The 17,983-nt window shown below is 37.4% G+C and overlaps 1 protein-coding gene across 1 annotated transcript in view; it reads left to right on the top strand.

The window, feature by feature from the left end:
* Nucleotides 1-17,983, top strand: part of LOC306845701 (ephrin-A2) — a 58,815-nt gene that overhangs the window by 38,890 nt on the left and 1,942 nt on the right. Inside the window, exons 2-3 of the mRNA XM_079378647.1 lie at nt 12,492-12,784; nt 16,904-16,969. Coding sequence (XP_079234773.1) covers nt 12,492-12,784; nt 16,904-16,969 — 359 coding nt within the window. The remainder of the gene's footprint in view (nt 1-12,491; nt 12,785-16,903; nt 16,970-17,983) is intronic.

Below are 17,983 nucleotides of genomic sequence, written 5' to 3'. Positions count from 1 at the left end.
GGGAGAGAAATTTAAATTCACAACAGCTAATGCTCGAAAGTCACCTCCTATGTGTTAACTAATATTAAATTATGTTTGTCAAGCTTTTCTTTGAATGACTGTCTTTCGTTGACCTTGATAGAACTAGATATAAAAGTCAGCGGCTTCTTTTGTTGTTGAGTCACCTCTTTGACAGCTATTCCCTTGCGCTTGTGTGGGAAACATCAAAAATTGATGTTTGTAAAAGGACTCTTTTATTTTGAGCTGATGCCCCAAGACATATAGCCCTTCATTCTGTACTTCTGGATTTCAGTAAGCAGTCCTCACATTCAAACAAAAGGAAACAAAGCATTGACCCTTTAATGTAAGTCAAGAGGACACTAGTAGAGCCGCTGTTTAGGTGACTCAGGTGAAGTTAATAAATAGAACTATGAAGTGAATGACTGAAATAATTTTGTTGAGGAAAGTGATGATGGAGAGAAGAATAGGGCAATTGAATATTCATCACTAAATTATTTGTCTACATATAAGATGTTTTGTTATATTAGCGTAACATAACATAACACGTAAGAAAAACAACCCTAAATTCAGTACTTCAGCTCTGAACCTTCAGTGCTTTAGCACCTTTATGCTTAGATTTTCTTAGATGTAGATACATTTTATATTATTTTGTGGTATATTATGTTGTGTTTTGTAACAATAACCCTAAATTCAATGTTTCAACAGCTTGGAAAATGAATTTGTGTTTGTGTTTCGTTATTTTACCTTATGTTATGCTAAATTTCAGGAGTGTAGTTTCTGTATTCTGCTTGTATAAGGATTACAAAAGAAAAAATACCATCTGGAGACTCAAGGCAGCGATTTATTCATTTGCTTTAAAATTAGGCTGTTGCAGGAGCCGTTTCTCCCTGGAGTATGTACCTATTTCAAGAGCTCTACGAGGGTCAAGGTTTGGTCAGTGGAGGAGAAAAATAGCATCCTCGTTTAAACGAGAGCAACTGCCACTTTAGAGCCCTGTACTTGCAATTTACAGATTAGCCAAACCTCCCACAAACTGCTGTAGTTATAGCTCCAACTTTCCAGAGACAAGAGTCCCTGTCTACAATAAACAGAGATAACTAGCAAAATTATTCACGCTTTAATAAGGCGGTTGACATGGCACGTTGCAGCAGATTCCTACAGTTTGATATGCTATACTTCATCTGAAACTATTTTAAACAGTATTTGTCCCCCCAGTTGTGCTGGTTTGTGGCCTTATATATATATATATATATATATATATATTGACACAATACTTGCAGTACCATATTTATTTACACCATGAGTTTATTTATTACACCACTGGATTATTTAAGTTTAATTTATGAAAATATAATAAAACATTTATTAATTTAACAAATCTAAAATGTATTATATTTATAATGTTAAATTTGTCAACAGTGATTTATATGATGTTTTTTTATGTGTGCTTGTTTCTATTGTTGCGGCCGCTATTGAGGGACTCTATAGATTTAATTTAGCTGTTTAGGTCCTTAAAGCACTCAGTATTCCGATCACTTTCTATACCACCTCTCAAGTTTGTAGCCTTGTGCCTCTGTGTTAAATTGACCGTTCTGTCTCAGACCAGTCATGCATTTTGGTAGTGAGGACAGCTTTCCACAGGAGCCCTCCTGATTAGAGCCAGTCAAAGGAGAGTCGATGGAGGGTGAAAGCAGAGCAAAGTACTGTTTAAAGCGTACACACATTCATCTGGAATTTTTTGAGGCTGTTCGGATCGTGCTGTATGGTCGTTCTTTTGTGTGTGCAGCCGGCCCGTGTTCAGCACACTTTCATTTGCAGCAGAAGCGGGGCTGGCCGGGTCACTTGCCTCGCAAGAGATAGATCTCCCATGAGCTCTGGTCTGGAACCGATTTTTCAGCTATGTTTATGAGACAAGAAGGAGAAATGGGGAAAGTGGTGAATTGTCTAACTGGCAGGACTGCTGAACGCATGCTGTATTTGTTGATTAATTCTTTGAAAAAGGCAACAGATGGTAATGTTTTGCATCTGTCAGTGCAATTACAAAATCAATCAACCTACCTCGACCTTCACTTCAAATAGTCCTAATTTATTTATCATCGGTGGCATACGGGTTGCATATCAAAAATTTGTTGTGTTTACTGAAGTATGTTTATTTACCGCATGAGAGTGATAAAGGTCTGCTGTAGCAGATATAACCACAGTTTACTTCATATCTCATTATATTATCTCACCTGGAAAAGGATTTTCTGTAAATTTTTAGTTTTCCTGTTAAGGTGCAAGGCAGTTATTAAATCATCTGGAATATATTGCTGCTTTATACAATTACAGTTTCAGCTGGCACATAAATTTGCTCCAATCTCACAATCTCACAATACTCAGGTCTGCATAGGTAAGTTTCTGGAAAACATTTCATGTATAATTTAAGGTTTGTGTCAAATTTTGGTTTGTAATTATTTTAAAAATATGGTAACAATAACTGTAAGAAGAAAAATAAAGAAAAGGCAGGGGCTTTTTTATTTAAACATAAATTGGCTTGTGAATGCACATGTACACTTCATCTTTGATTCAGAACTGCAGTCAGAAGTGTTTTTTTTTTTTTTTTTATTCATATGTGACCTGAACAGCACAAACCACATAGAATCTAATGTTTTTTGTTCTAATTAAGTCCACTTCCATATGTGGTATTAAATCAGATACAGGTCAGATATTTTGCAATGCGATCAGAACTGGATCCAGAACATACCAGAATTTTTGTGAACATTACATCAATCTAGACATTGGTCACAATTCAGTCACTCGAAAGATTTTACATATTTCTTTAGTCACTCGGTTAATATGGAAGAATGCTGAAAAATATTCATTGGAAGGATGGTGGGGTGTTAGAACACATAAGTATTAGAGTCACGGCTCTAGACAAGGAAAACTAAAGGGAAAATGAGAATGTGACACTTCTGTAAGCAGGGTTGGAAATTGAGATTTTATTTTTCAGAAAGAAAACGCTAGATACAGGAAGTATTGTAGAACTTATTTAAGATTTATTATTACTTATATGCTGTTGAAATCTGAGGTAATTTCATAATCTTAAGAAGTGTTTTACATACACCTCAAAATTTAAATGAGAATTGTTTATAATCATGATATTCGGTCACACTTTAGTTTGGAGACATGACGTTTAACTCATTAAACTCTTAATCTGTTGCTTATTAATAGTTAGTAAGGTAGTAGTTAAGTTTAGGTATGAAGTAGGATTGAGGCATCTAAAATGTCATGCAGAATAATGCATTCATACATTCTTTATAATTACTAATAAACAGCCAATGTGCTAGTAATATGCATGCTAATAAACAACTAGGCCTAGTTAATAGTGAGAATTGGTCCCTAAACTCAAGTGTTTCCTTATTTTCCTTTTATTTCGGATTTAATCTTAAAATTTGACAGCAGCGGTTGGGTCGAGTCACGGTGTCTCGTTTATAGGCCATGTTCGGGCTTAAGCTCATCTGTGTGGACCTGCGCAGACTACTCAGCAGTCACCTTCACCGTGCTAGTCTTCTGAGTGTAGAGGCAATCAAGATTCTCCTTCTGCACAAAGTCACAATCATGTGTTGTAAAGTGGGTGATGATGGCTGTCGGGTGAGCTGTGTGTGGAGGCACGGCTTCATTGGAGTCCTGTCAGTGGAGAGAAGAGGCCCTTTCACTCTGAGAATTCAAGAGTCTTGTCTAGTTTCAGACATGAGTGTAAAATCCACTCCACGACAGCGCTGAGCCTTGTTTCTTAGGTGACTTTATCTGTAGGACTCTCACGCAGAGGCTGAGTGTCTCCTCTGTGGACAGCTGTCCAGCATCATTAGGTTTCCTCCATCAGGGAGACACGTGCCCACTGTGCCTCACCTCTGCCAGGTGAGGTGAGACGAGACTCAAAACCTCTCAGTTCCCTTCAGCAGAAAGCCTTTGTTCACACTGCACGCAAATCCGATTTGGTTTTCAAATCCGGTCTGATCCGTCCTCACCGTCGTTGTGCATGTGATAAAATCTGATCCGTTTGTTCAGACCGTGTAGTCAGTATCCACTGTATCTATATCCGTTGCTACAGTATGTAAGCGTCAGCACAATCTAAGAGACTTGCATTTAAACAACTGGGGGTAACTGTCAGTGTGAAAGGAGAGGAGGACATAAAACTGGAAATTATACCTCTGCTCATGTCCATTATGATATCTAGCTGCCGAGCTGAACTCACAAGGCACATCAGACAACATAAGCGATAGAAGTGTTTTATGCATATAGTGTGGCCAAAACTGCTGACTCTATTGCTCATTCACTATTCACTGCATAATGAATGTCACACAGTCTATATATGATGAAATGGTGAGCAAAAAGGAGCGTATTCGAGCTCCAGTAGTGCGTACTTTGTATTTTGTTACATGCACGTCATGTATCAAATAAGAAAAAAACTACCTGACATTTGATATGACCATTGAGATATTTGGAATCAGATTGAAAAAACAAATCTGATTTCAAACCACATATTGGATCAGGTTTGTAAACATTGATTTAGAATTGGGATTGCGAACACAATTAATGATTTTAAACACAGTTAAGTCTAAATGACTTTATTAGTAATAATAAAATATATTATATATTAATAAATTGATTAAAAATGCAGTAAAAACAGTTATATTGTGAAATAATATTATAGTTTAAAATATACATTTCTATTTGTATATACTTTAAAACGTAATTAGTCCTGATGGCAAATCTGCATTTTTAGTAGTCATTATTTAGTGTCAGTTTCTAGTTTTATATTTCTGATCCTTCAGAAATCATTCTAATATGATTCCCTTCAGGATTCTTTGAGGAATAGAAAGTTGAAAAGAACTGTATTTGAAATTGAAATCTCTTTTAACATTACAAATATCTCTACTGTCCCTTTTGATCATTTTAATGCATCCTTGCTTGTTCATTTCTTTAAAACAAAAAAATTCATTCTGACCCCAAATGAATGAATGGTAGTGTACATAACAGGCATAGCTTTAGGTTTTTACTAAAGCAATACTTTGCTTTGTTCTTTTTTCCGTTGATGGATTTTCTTATCCATTATTACTGTTCCCTCTTAAAGGATTTATCAGCGACCCACGTGGCTCGTGACAATTTACAGACAAAAAGTACTATAATTGTCACCCTTCGTGTCATAATCCATATTGTAGTCTAACAATAAGACACTTTCCGACTGCTACTGTTTGACTTGGCGCTTTAAGATTCATTCCATGAAAACAATAAGAAAATGATGCATTTTTCATGTCCTGCCTTCTGAAATAAGTCACACAGGAGCCAAAGCTTCAGGTCCTGCCTCCAGTATCATGCAAAAGAGCGGACAAATCTCCTCGTTGAGACTTCCGTACGTGAAAGCTCATAATTTCACGTTTAAAATGATTACGGCCCCTGCGAGGCTGCACAGACTCCCCACAGGCATGTCGCTCCCTATTCAGTGCCGTAGCCAGTCATGCAAACTGAGCTGCCTAACAATGAGTCAGATATTAGGACCGGCGCTGCCTGTGGTAAGATGCCACACTCCCGATCCGGTAATTGTATCCAAAAGTATTATTTCTTCCCATGGAGATGCTGCAGTATCCCTGCTGTGTTTCTGTCTGAGCGGAGGGGAATAATGAGGCCGGCTGTATGCTGCGAGGAGGCTGTGGATGGCCTTCATCATCAGGATGGGTCGTTCCCTCCAGAGCCCAGGAGCCTGGCTGCAGATCTCTGCCATTGTGACCAGAGGCAGAGTTACGATCCAGACGCCATCTATCATACAGCAGCCTGCTAACCAGTCAATGGCTCTGATTAATCACCTCGGCTGAGCATTGCTATAGGAGGACTGATTGAGTCTGGATATTAGGGCTTTATTTTTTTTATGCCCTCCATCAATGCCACATAATAGATTAGATTGCATTTTGCCTGAATTCAGTCACTTGCTGTGATGTGTGATGCAAACTCGTTGAGAAACCTGCTAGAAAATTTCAGTAATTGGGTCAATGATATATATTGAGTGTGTCCACGATAAATTAAATGAAAAATCTTTATACACCCCTGCCAAGTTCTTAGAAATGGACTCTTTGTATTCGTGTTGGTTTCATATGCTTTTGAAAAGCTTTTATACCATTTTCAAGAAGCGTTTCAACCTAATGACTCCAAAAATGAATATTTTGTCATTTATTCACCCTCATGTCATTTCAAACCTGTTCTTTCTCCATTGACTTCCATAGTATTTCTTACACGTTGAATATTCATATAATTTTATAAAATATTGATAAAAATGTATATTTGATCTAAAAATAAAATGTATATGATAAAAGGTTTTTATTGTATTTTTTTATTTTTACAAATTTTATTAATTATTTATTCATAAATATCATTAAGTATTTGGGAAGTCACACCTCATGACTTTTACCTGAACTTGAACTAGCCTAGCCTCAAAAAGATCAGTTGTTGTTTTTGTTTTTTTTACTTTGACTTTGACACACAGTCATGAAGGTCTTCAGGGGTCCTGTCTGTATCATTTCCTTTTTCCTTTTTTTTTTTTTTTAAATGAACTTTTCTCTATGCTGATTGCACCACATGCTTTTCGTTTTTAACAAATTCCTTTTCATTATTATTTTTTTTTTTAAAGAAATGAACTGTAACGCTCATTAGAGCCCTGCATGGGCCTCAAATATAGACCCTGGCCCGGTTTTGTATGTAATGGCAAAGTGATTGTATTTTGTTTTTGTTTTTTTTGTATTAAGCTAATTTAGAAAAAAAACGTTTGGAGCATTTTTTGTTCGTTAAATGTATGTTTTTGTTTTTTAAAGTAACAACCAAGCGGCCAGCGGCAGACAGTGACTTGATCATATGTTTGATCAATTTTCCCTTGTCAAATCATCACGACTTGCCTAAAATAAAATCTATAGATATAAAACAGTTCAAGCATATAACAATGTTAGTTTAAACGTTAAACCTAGATAAATGTGCGCTATTAGGCATGTATCCAATCATTTGTGTGGAGAGTGAAAGCTGAGGCATGCTTTGCAGGACATGGAGGCGCCAGCATGAACACTTGCATTTTTTTCAGTGGAAACAACTTAAAATATGCCATAATTTTTGCTCATAAAGGTAAGAGTAATACAACATTCCGAACTGTAAATGGTCTACTTTTATTTGTGTGCACTCACAATATCAACAAAATGTTTCATAAAATAAAGAAAACAAACATGATGCACTTTCTGCCGTCTCGGTCTTGAACAGGAGCGCTTCACAAAAATGAACCGAAACTCAGCTAATATATGCCACACAGACATGATAAATATATCTATAGAAAGCTTTAAATTACTAAACGAAATAAAACAAATCGAAAACAAAAACTGTATCATTATGTAAATGATGCATTTCTCTTTAAAGCCACATCCAATGAGAAGATGGTGAGTCAGGATCGGCAACTTCATCTTTGCCACACTGACTCAGAAAACACTAGTTTATTAATAAATAATTCTAATATTTCCTTACTATTCCCCTCCCCCCGACACATTCATGGTAATTACATTTGCCGGTACTCTGCAGCAAGCTTTAGCCTACTGCTGCTGGTGGGACACTAAACACCGTCAAGCCACTCTTGACAGTCGCTGTAGCACGGTCTCGTGTTGTTTCCACCAGCACGCAGTTTTTTTTTCATCACTGATGGATGTCTAAAATATAAAACATAAGAAGAAGCCTAAAACAGGCCCGATGCCTGGCCCGCGTCTGAGCTATGACGTGAAAATTGGCCCGAAGCCCGGCCCTAGGGGTGTAAAAATGTCGGGGCCCGTGCTGAAATGCAGGGCTCTAATACTCATCATATCAGATGTGAATTCTAGTCAGTGTATGTATCAGTTTGATGCGCTGATTTAAAATGATGTATCAGCCTTATGAAGTGCCCTTGAAACAGCAGCGGTGTCATCATGAAGGCTGGATTTGGCTCTATCATCCAACTTGTTTATAATGGCAGCACTCTCTCTCACTGTCCCTTTCTCTTTCTCTTTTGGCAGTGTCAGTTCATCCTCGCTCCTCTTGATATAACAAGGTCCGGTTCCCAAGCCCCCGCATCAGATGCGGGCAGCAGATAGCCCCAGCGATAAGTGGCTTTTCTCCTCTCTTTTATCTTGCATGGAAGAGCTTTGCCTTGGAGCTTTGCATTCACAACATTGTGGCATCCCTTTGCTTTTCCATATCATTAAAAGCCCCCAGTGTCTAGCAGGGCTGGCATGATGGCAAAAGGCCTGCTTGTGGCAAGAACACAATAAGTGGGGCTGGAAAGCCTCCAGAATCACATCGTACCGAGCCGCGGCAATGCCTCAACATAATGTGTAACGCAAGTATGTGCAATGCCAAAGATTTGGATCCACCACCTTTGGATTTACAGCAGTGTGTGTGTGTGTGTGTGTGTGCATGTGCCTCAAGTGATCCTTTGGTACAAAGACTCGGGGGGAAAAAAGTATGTAAAACTTCCTGTGTGGCTTAAAGAAATGCTCACATGCTGCCGTCTCGACTATTAATAGCAAAATCTGCAAATTCACTGAACTCTGCCACAGGAAAAATGTACTTGCGTATGTGTGTGTATATGCATGTATGAAATGTTTATAGAGTTTCGTTCTTTCTGGGGGGGTTTGTTTTGCTTTGTTTTGCTTTGCTTTGCTTTATTTTTCCAAACAAAGTCATTTTGAATTGTCAAAAGTGGTTTACACAGAAATATATTAGTTTAACCCATTGATGCATGGTGTCTACCACTTTAAACCATTGATGTTTTAGAGTTACATGCAGACCCCCATAAATGATGACCTTTGACCCTTACATATAACTCTACTGTATATGTCTGTCGTCTTTATTATCAGTGTGAGCAACACATTCGACATGATTGTTGAATTATCTCTTATATTTTTTTAAATCTTCTGCAGTGAAGTCTCTCAAAACACATTGCTTTAATAAAAAGTTGTAGAAAATTGAGAATAATTATTTTCTTGTTTTGAAATAAAAAGAAACATGAAGATGTTTTTCTCCTTTGGGATTGAATTATTAATGCATCAGAGGGTTCAAAATGGAAAAAATGACATTTTTCTACCAGCACATTTATGTCCTTCACAAAGCTTTAGTGTGTGAGCAACGTTTCAAATTTTCTGAAATGATGTTTACCAGAATATCACTGTTCAGCTCTGCTATTGTTGCATATTTTCTCCAGCTTAGATCTGTCAAGGTCTCTGCCTAAAAGCAGCTTCAGATATTTGTATGTGAAGATCTCCTGAATATCAAAGTTTTAAGAGATAAAGGGAAGACGACAGCAGGTGAATGAGTAGCGGCGTGCTGTGAGGAAATGAAGCGCGTTTCTTTAGAATTCTCCATGATGCTCCGCCTATTTGGGAAAGCAGGAAGGTGTGCGTCTGTGTGCGCATATGTACATGAGAGAGAGATCTTTTTGATATTTCTGAGCACGAGCGTCAGTCTGTTTATGATTCAGCTGTCTCCTCATCATGTCTGTTAACACTCGCACCGCCACCCACCCAAGAAAAAAAAAAATCCATTTATTGTGCAATCTTGTGTTTGGCGATGGAACCAATCAGCGGTTATTTTTAATGAGGTTATGGAAGCCACTGTAAATTCACAGATCGATATTTCACCATGAGCCATAAACAAGTTCCTTATGTGCTTCGGGAGAGTTTGAGAAGGTCAGACGCAACAGGAGAAATGTGTTCCTGGAAAGATAGTGAAGGATGGGTTTCACGCACGCACACACACATTTGTGATCCCTCAACATATGCTGGGATGTTCTGCTCAAACTGATATATGTCCCCTCGGTAATCTGTTCATGCTTGATTAGAAAGAAATATCTCCACAGCGTTTACGTTGAAGGTCAGGAGCTCCAAACTTTCAGGAGATTTATTCCTTTTGATAGTATAAACAAATGATTAGACAAACAAGTCACTTGGACTTGTTTGAAAGGACCTAAAATACATTTGTCCACTTAATGTAAACGTGGCTGTGGAGAGATGAGATTGAGGTAACAGTTTGGGAGTGTGGCTAATCTACAACAGGTGGACCTGATTTAGACTGTGAGAGCTGAATTGCAGTAACATATCCAGAGATGTTCCGCCGCATGGAAGTAATTTACGGCACGTTTTTTGCTACGCGAGTGTGTGTGTGTGTGAATGAGAGTGCAAACATCTGAAAGAGCCATTAACCGAGGGCAAAACAAGCAGACTTTGAGAAAGCACTTGATGCTGTGAGGAAATCACTGTGCCAATAGTTTGTCTAATTAAAAGGACAGACAGGCAGGTGCTAGAGAGGGCAGCTTGTGTAGATGAGAGGACAGGACCTTATTCGGAGCACTGAAGGCAAATGGACCAGTGCCTGAAGGTGCTTCCTCATTTACAGAGGTGTGAGTGCTTTCTGCTGTTTTCACTTAGATACATGTTGCTCTGTAAAAAAGGAAGGTTTATGGAGTTCACATATAGCTCAAGGACACTTTTAGAAAATATTGTGCTCTTGGTTAAATTTCAGTTATTGGATGGATGAACCTCACAAATACATATTTCATTTAAAAGAAAAAGAAAAACCTTTACTGTGTATACACACACAAACACAAACACACACACACACACACACACCTTTCAAAAAATCTTTAGTGTGTAGAGCTTCCATAAACCTTTTGTCTGTATACACACACACACACACACACATGCGCACACGTTTTGATGTCATTATTGATGAGGATTGTATAATCTCTATATAATATCAGTCTTTAAATGCAAGATATTTAAAGTGTACCTGAAGTATGCTTGCAATAGTTCCACTTTAGCACATTCAGATATACTTCAGTATATCTTTAGTTGGACTATAACACTACTGCTGCACAATTAAACTGCATTATGCACAAAATTAGTTGTTCCAATTTAGCAGACTTAGGTATACCAGTTCAGTATACCAACAGTACAATTGTACTGTTTTTAAGTATTTTTATAAGCACATAAATATTTATTGTATTATAGTAAATACGATAAATTTATACGTTTATTAAGCACATAAATATTTATTGTATTTGTAGTATACTTGGCATGAAATAAATGTATTTCAAATACATTTAAGTATATTTATTTTTTACTAGGGTATATATATATATATATATAAGCGGAATTTCCAGCTGTCACTTTTGATCAGTTGCATCCTAGGTGAATAAAAGTAATATTCCTTTAAAAAAAAAAATATGATGGAATTACTTTGCTGTGATATGTCTAGATGTTATATATATTTTCACATTAATACTGGCATGAAAACTCATGATGAATTTATTAGTATTAATTAAAAGCAGTACAGACAATACTAACATGTTGTATAAACAACACTACAATATAAATGATAGGTTTTAGTGATCTTTTACATTATAATAATGTAAAATGTCATAATGCAGTAATCCTTGATGGTGTTGAACTTTTATTGTGCAAACTGTCATTTCTTTTTTTCTTTCATTTTTGTCAATGACATATCATTGACAGGCTTTATGAGATTCACCCATAAATTTGCCGAACAGAATTGCAGTAAGTTTTCAGAAAATATATATTTTAAAAGTGTCATCTTATTTCATTGCCATTTTTGTAACAAGCATAAAAACCTCAATGCATTTATTTTATTTTTTATTTTGTCAGCCACCATTTGTTTTGCAGTCAAACCTTGCATATACTCCCAGGACTCTGACATCAGAGTACTGTCACACATTCGCAGCCTCTGTAGGTCACACTGACTTTCAAACTGATTCACTCATGCTATCTTTTGCCTCTCCCCCCGTTCTCTCGCTCTCTCTCCCTTTTTTCTTATGCTCTGAAAGCTGCATTCTCATGAAACGCATACTATGTAGAGAGATAATCGAATGCGAAGCATGAAAAATTATTTTATGGTGCCACTGTGGTTCAAAGCTTGGATTAAGGGTGCAATTTAATATGAAGTTTATGATTTATAACTCGCTGACTAAATTTGCCATTTTTGTGAGCATAATCAACATTTTCATTGATATGTTGCTACTGCCCTAACCCAGAGAAATAAATAAGGCAAACTAAGTTGTTTTTAAAGAGGTCTATTTTAAGCCCTAGTCAAAGATATATATTTTTTCAAACATCCCCCTTCTCATTACAGTATTACAGCGAGTGTTTGGTTTTCTGTGTGTTCTGTTTTGCCATTCTCTCTCTGCATAATGGTGACCTAGATAGAAAATATGCATTGTGGTTATTCATTCCAGCTTATTCTGTTGTGTTCCCTGTGATTTTCTGCCTAACAGATTTGGCCTTTGTGTGTGAAACTTTCCTCTTTGCTGCTGTACGCTTTGAATGGAGGCCAAATAAAAAGCTGAACTACAGAATATTTCAATTGTCTGTGTACAGGGGTTGTTATGTAAGTCATCCTAATGTTTGGCTTCGGTGGTCTAATGCTCTGAATCTCCTTTGCAGGTTCTGGCAGGGTGAATATACGGTGGCCGTGAGCATCAATGACTATCTGGACGTGTACTGTCCGTACTACGAGACGCCCCAGCCTCACAGTCACATGGAGCGCTACATCCTTTTCATGGTCAACCATGATGGTTACCTCACCTGTGAGCACCGCATGAGGGGCTTCAAGCGGTGGGAGTGTAACCGGCCCCAGAGTCCCGATGGACCCCTGCGCTTCTCTGAGAAGTTTCAGCTCTTCACCCCCTTCTCGCTTGGTTTTGAGTTCCGACCTGGACACGAGTACTATTATATATGTAAGTGTGTATTTTGAAGTGCTGTTTCAGCAGTGACATATGGTGGACTTATGAAATGAGAAGTGAAAGTGAGTGGTTGCCAACTTTTTGGACTCTCCATTGTCCACAACAGTATTCAGAAGCCAGATATTTCTAGTTTGTTTCTAGTTTCAGGATTGCTGAAATTTGAAGAGCTGAATGTTGTTCAGGGATACCACTTCTTTAAACAGATAAATTTAGGTCACTTTTTCAGTCGTTCATGATTTAATGGAAAATATTTTTTTTGTTCACTCCCAGTTTCTACCCGATATAATAATTTAGAGTTTGGCATAACTAGAAAAAGTACATTCATTATGAAAATGCTAATGGGGTTTCAAAATTGTATTAATTTACTTTTCCAGGATTTCCTAGAAATCCTACTTTTAAAATTAGGCTACCTCATATCCCTTATTACCCCTATTATTTGTAATTATTATGTATAATTATTTATTATATATTATCCTAGTTTTCTTTTTTTCATTATTATTATTAACTTGAATTTTAATTGAATTTTTAGTTACTTTATGAGCTTTTGTCATTTCTGTTAGTTTTGTATTTTTAATTAGTACTTTTAGTACATCAACATTTTAGTACTTGTTTTGTCTTATTTTAAATAATTTAGTCATTTTCTGGCCTGCTTGGAGGTTTGGAGTGCCCTTGACCTCTGCTTGAGAATCACTGGGTTGTTGTTTTCTCAAAAATAAACTCCATTTCCATTTGATGTTTACTCAAGGTCAAAGGCATATGAAACTTCATTTTTACGTTTAATTATCCTATTATAATTTTGAATTGATATTGATTGACGTTTAGAAAATTAAAAATAATTACTACAATAAAACATAAGCATATTTTGTTTAGTAATTATTGGCTATAGTCACCTTTTTTGGACCATTAGTCAGCAAATGCTAGGTAAACAGGTTTAATGACTGTCACAGACACAGGGGTACATCTTTAATTAAATCACTCTGAGTGATTACTATACACAATTTCAATTTTATTTTGATTAGCACGAGTTGTTTACTTTGAAATTAGTTCATTTCCACCAGATTGACCCATTCAAGTGGATTTGTGGACCGGCTGTGAACATGACAGACAGGCATTATCACACTGACAGGGTCAATCAGCCAATCAGAGACTTTCTGTGACTTTTCAGACTCCACATTCAGGATCTCTGAGAACACAATGAGCTCCAGGGAAGCAAAAGAGACACTGCCTCGCTCTGAAACTTCATCCGCTGGCAGACCTTAAAAAAATGAGACCTTTACGCACAGTTTTAGCTCCTATTTCGTACTATTTGTTTTGTTATTTCTGTCTGTCATTTGAATTTTTTCTCGCGTCCTCAGTCAAAATGCCCCAGAATTACAGTACATATAAAAATATGCAAATAGATTGTGAGAGAAACAGAGATCCTTTAATCTCAAAAGCTTTAGCATTTCCTAAATGAGAAACATCCAACAGCTCATTCCCATTAACCTCACAAAGCTTTAAACTGGTGGGTTCAAATGGGAAGCTTGTCCTTCACGCATTTGTCCTACTGTCCTCCAGTGTATCTCTCCTTAACTATGGCTAAACCAAATTAAAAGTAGACATTAAACAAAAAAAAAATTGTCTTTTTTTCACATCAACCGCCTAGCTGTAGCATAAGATAACAAGAAAGACTTGTATCAGGAAGAAGCTAGGAGAAAACAGGGAGAGGCAAGCAAATCAATAATTTATATGGTAATTACAATTCCTGACATGGCGTGGGCAGATGTGGCTGGGCCGGGAGCCACCTGTATACAGTACAGAGAGCCCGGCGACTTTGAGCTCTCGCCGGCTTTGTGTCGAAGAGCCGCACTGTCCATCAGCAGCCATCCCCCATCTGCACAGCGGCCGGATGGGCCTTCCTCTCTCCCATGGAGATTGCCACAGATCCTACATGCTTTTCATTTGACTGCTGATTATTCCCTGATTGACAGCTCAGACTGAAAGGGAAGAAGCATGCGCGGAGGGGGCGTCGTTCTGAGTCAACATCCCCTCCACCCAAACCCCCCTAAATCAGCAGGGTGTAGCGCTGCTTATCATACATGCCGCAGTGTTGTCTCCGCACACGAGAGAGAGAGAGGGAGAGATGCCACAAAGAGCAAGCAAAAAAGTTCAAAGATACCCTTCAACTCTGTGTTTCTGCCCCTGTCCCCCCAAACTGATTTTTATGCAAGCTCCCAGCCTGGTCCTGCATTGTGAAGGCTTTTGTTTCAGGGCTGGAAAAGGCCTTCGGACACCCCCACACCCCCGCCAAGGCAACTCCATTCAGCACCCCAGCCACTCCCTGAGAGGATTGTTTGGATACCGGCAGCTCTATGAGCGTCACGGTCCCTAAGGGGATTGATGCTTCGCGGCAGGGTCGGTGGGGTCAGCGATGAGAGATAGATCTGAGAGGTTATCACTGGTTAGTGGGGGCTGATCTCAATTGTCTACTGGTAAAAGAACACGTCCATCAGACCTGGTCAGTCTTAACCTCCGGACTTCCATCTCTCCGCCCGTATTGATCGGCTGTGATGACATCTTGACAGGCGTCTTCTACACAGCTGCCGGCGGTTGAGGTTGGGTGCTCTCCAATGAACCTAGCATTCGGTGTGGTGAACATGCCACAAGAAAACACAATGAGCTGGGGCACTGGGGGAGGGTTGTTCAGGTTGAAGATGACAATCTCTAGACAAGAGTTGGATTTGTTTTTTTTCTGGGATCTATAGAAAATTTGAGTGTAAATTCTAAAACCATCTAACATTTCTCTAATAGTTGTTAGAAAAAAAACAGATATATTGTCTACTTGATATATAAAGTATTTTAAAAATATTTAATATATTTTAATTACATTTTGGCTGTGATCAAACAAAAAATGTACTATATATTTTTCACCAAAGGCTGCATTTATTTGAACAAAATACAGAAAATAAATGTCAATATTATTACAGTTTAAAATAACTGCTTTCTATTTAAATATATTAAAAAAAAAGTAATTAATTCATGTGATGCCAAAGCTGAATTTTAGGGTCATATGATTCTTCAGAAATCATTATAATAGACTGATTTGCTGCTCAAGAAACATTTCTTATTATTATCAATGTTGAAAACAGTTGTCTTGCTTAATATTTTTGTTGAAACCATGATACATTTTTTAGTCCGGATCATTTATGAATGGAAAGTTATTATAAATTGTAAATATAGTGTATATATTATAAAAATACACTATAAATGTTTTTACGGTCACTTTTGTTAAATTTAATGTATCCTAGCTGAATAAAAGTATTAAATTAAAAAAGTCTTACAGACCCCAAATAATTTTTTTTATATTTAACTTTACATAAAACTTATATAAGTTTTATATATAAACCTTTTGAGCCTTTATTCAGATAAGATAATATGGAGATGGGAAAGGAAGTGAAAGGGAGATAGAGAGGGATGGGAGTGAAAAAGTTTTATTTAATTTGTGCCTTCAAAAAAAATGAAACCCTCTTCTCTTGACCAATCCCATTGCAAAAATCTTGAGAAGGACATTGAAATAGGCAATTTTCCTCATGTGCTGGGTTTTCTTCGTGGACATTTGTCTGCAGTCAAGTTTAAATAAATGATTTCACTCTCCCCTCCCCTACCAGACCCTTATAAGGAAATAAGCAGTAGAGTTGTGTCTGTAGAACACAGATGAATGAAGTAATCTGTCAGAAAGCTTGTGTCTGGGGAGGAGAGATGAACGGTGTTGCTGATGTTCTGGTGGAGCCAGTCTGTTGGCTGACTGCTGGCCGACTCAATAGTGACTCTTTGCTCTCAGGTCATTGAGTGCTATGTGGGGTAATTTGCCATGGGAACACTGTGTGTCGCAGACCATTGTATGTGACGACACCAAGCTGGTGAAGGTCAGAGCAATTTCCTCCGAATGAAGAAAATCTCCAACTTTGTTCCTGAGTTGGTTGTCAAAGGGTCAAACTAACTCAGAGGCTTGAGAGATGTCCGCAGGTGTCAACAAGAGGATCTTAATCAGATTGATTCATTGGCGTGTTAAATGATTCTGTTTGTCACATGCACATTTAGCTCATAATTTCTCTTCAACTTCCTTTTCAACAGCCTCTCCTCATCCTAACCACGCTGGCAAGCCATGTTTAAAGTTGAAGGTCTATGTAAAGCCTACAAGTAAGTCATGCTCTAACTGTTTTGCCCTGCCGGCGTAGAAAATAATATCCCCTCATGTCTACATGCCAACCTTCTGTTAGACATAACAGGAATGCAAATAAGCAGTGTTTGACACATTTTCCAGGAACATTTTGTTAATGAGATGTCATATTTATTTTCGAGCTGCGGGAATGTGTTCAAATGCAGTCTAGATCCATCAAAACAGCAGCTGAGGACTAATGGGAACTATTAGAACTAGTGTGGATTATTTAAATTTACCTTCATCCCTCACCAGTGGAAACCTAAGGGATAGTTCACCCAAAAATGAAATCTGTCATCATTTACTCACCCTCATGTTTTTCCAAACCTGTATGACTTTCTTTGTTTGTCCATACGATGGAAGTCAGTGGTCACCAAAACGGAAAAAAAAAAATTTTTGTGTGTGTGTTCCACAAAGTCGTACAGGGTTGGAACAACATAAGGGTGAGAAAATGATGGCAGCATTTTTATTTTTGGTGAACTATCCCTTTAATTGTTGGGGAATGCAAGTCAAATTCATTATGTCAATGATGTAATCTCTGGTGCCTAGTTGCTGTATTATTGGTTGCTAATAAGGATTTTTACCTAGCTACAGTATACAATATAGTATTGTTGTGGATCAATGTTTTAGCTTGTAAGAAAACAAGTGAATAAAGTACAATAGAAACTATTTTACTTAAATTCTTATATTGAAAAAGACTGGATAATTGGCTGAATAACTCACTCAATAAAAATAAAATAAAATAAAAAATATTTGTTTTTGTGTTGTTTTTACTGTGTGCCAATTTCTCCATATATGGCAGTTTTGTTCTTTTGAACATGAAAATGCTGCTTTATTCACAAATCTTCACAAATCATTCTACTGTTCAAAAGTTTAGGGTCAGTAAGTTAACTTTTTAAATAAAAGTAATTAATACTTCTATTTGGCAAGGACACATTATATTGATCAAAAATGACAGTAAAGATGTTTTGTTTCGAAAACAGAAGTTTCAAATA

This window comes from Barbus barbus (assembly GCF_936440315.1).
Source record: "Barbus barbus genome assembly, chromosome: 26".
Classification (NCBI taxonomy): Eukaryota; Metazoa; Chordata; class Actinopteri; order Cypriniformes; family Cyprinidae; genus Barbus; species Barbus barbus.
This window is presented reverse-complemented; position numbering and strand designations above follow the sequence as displayed.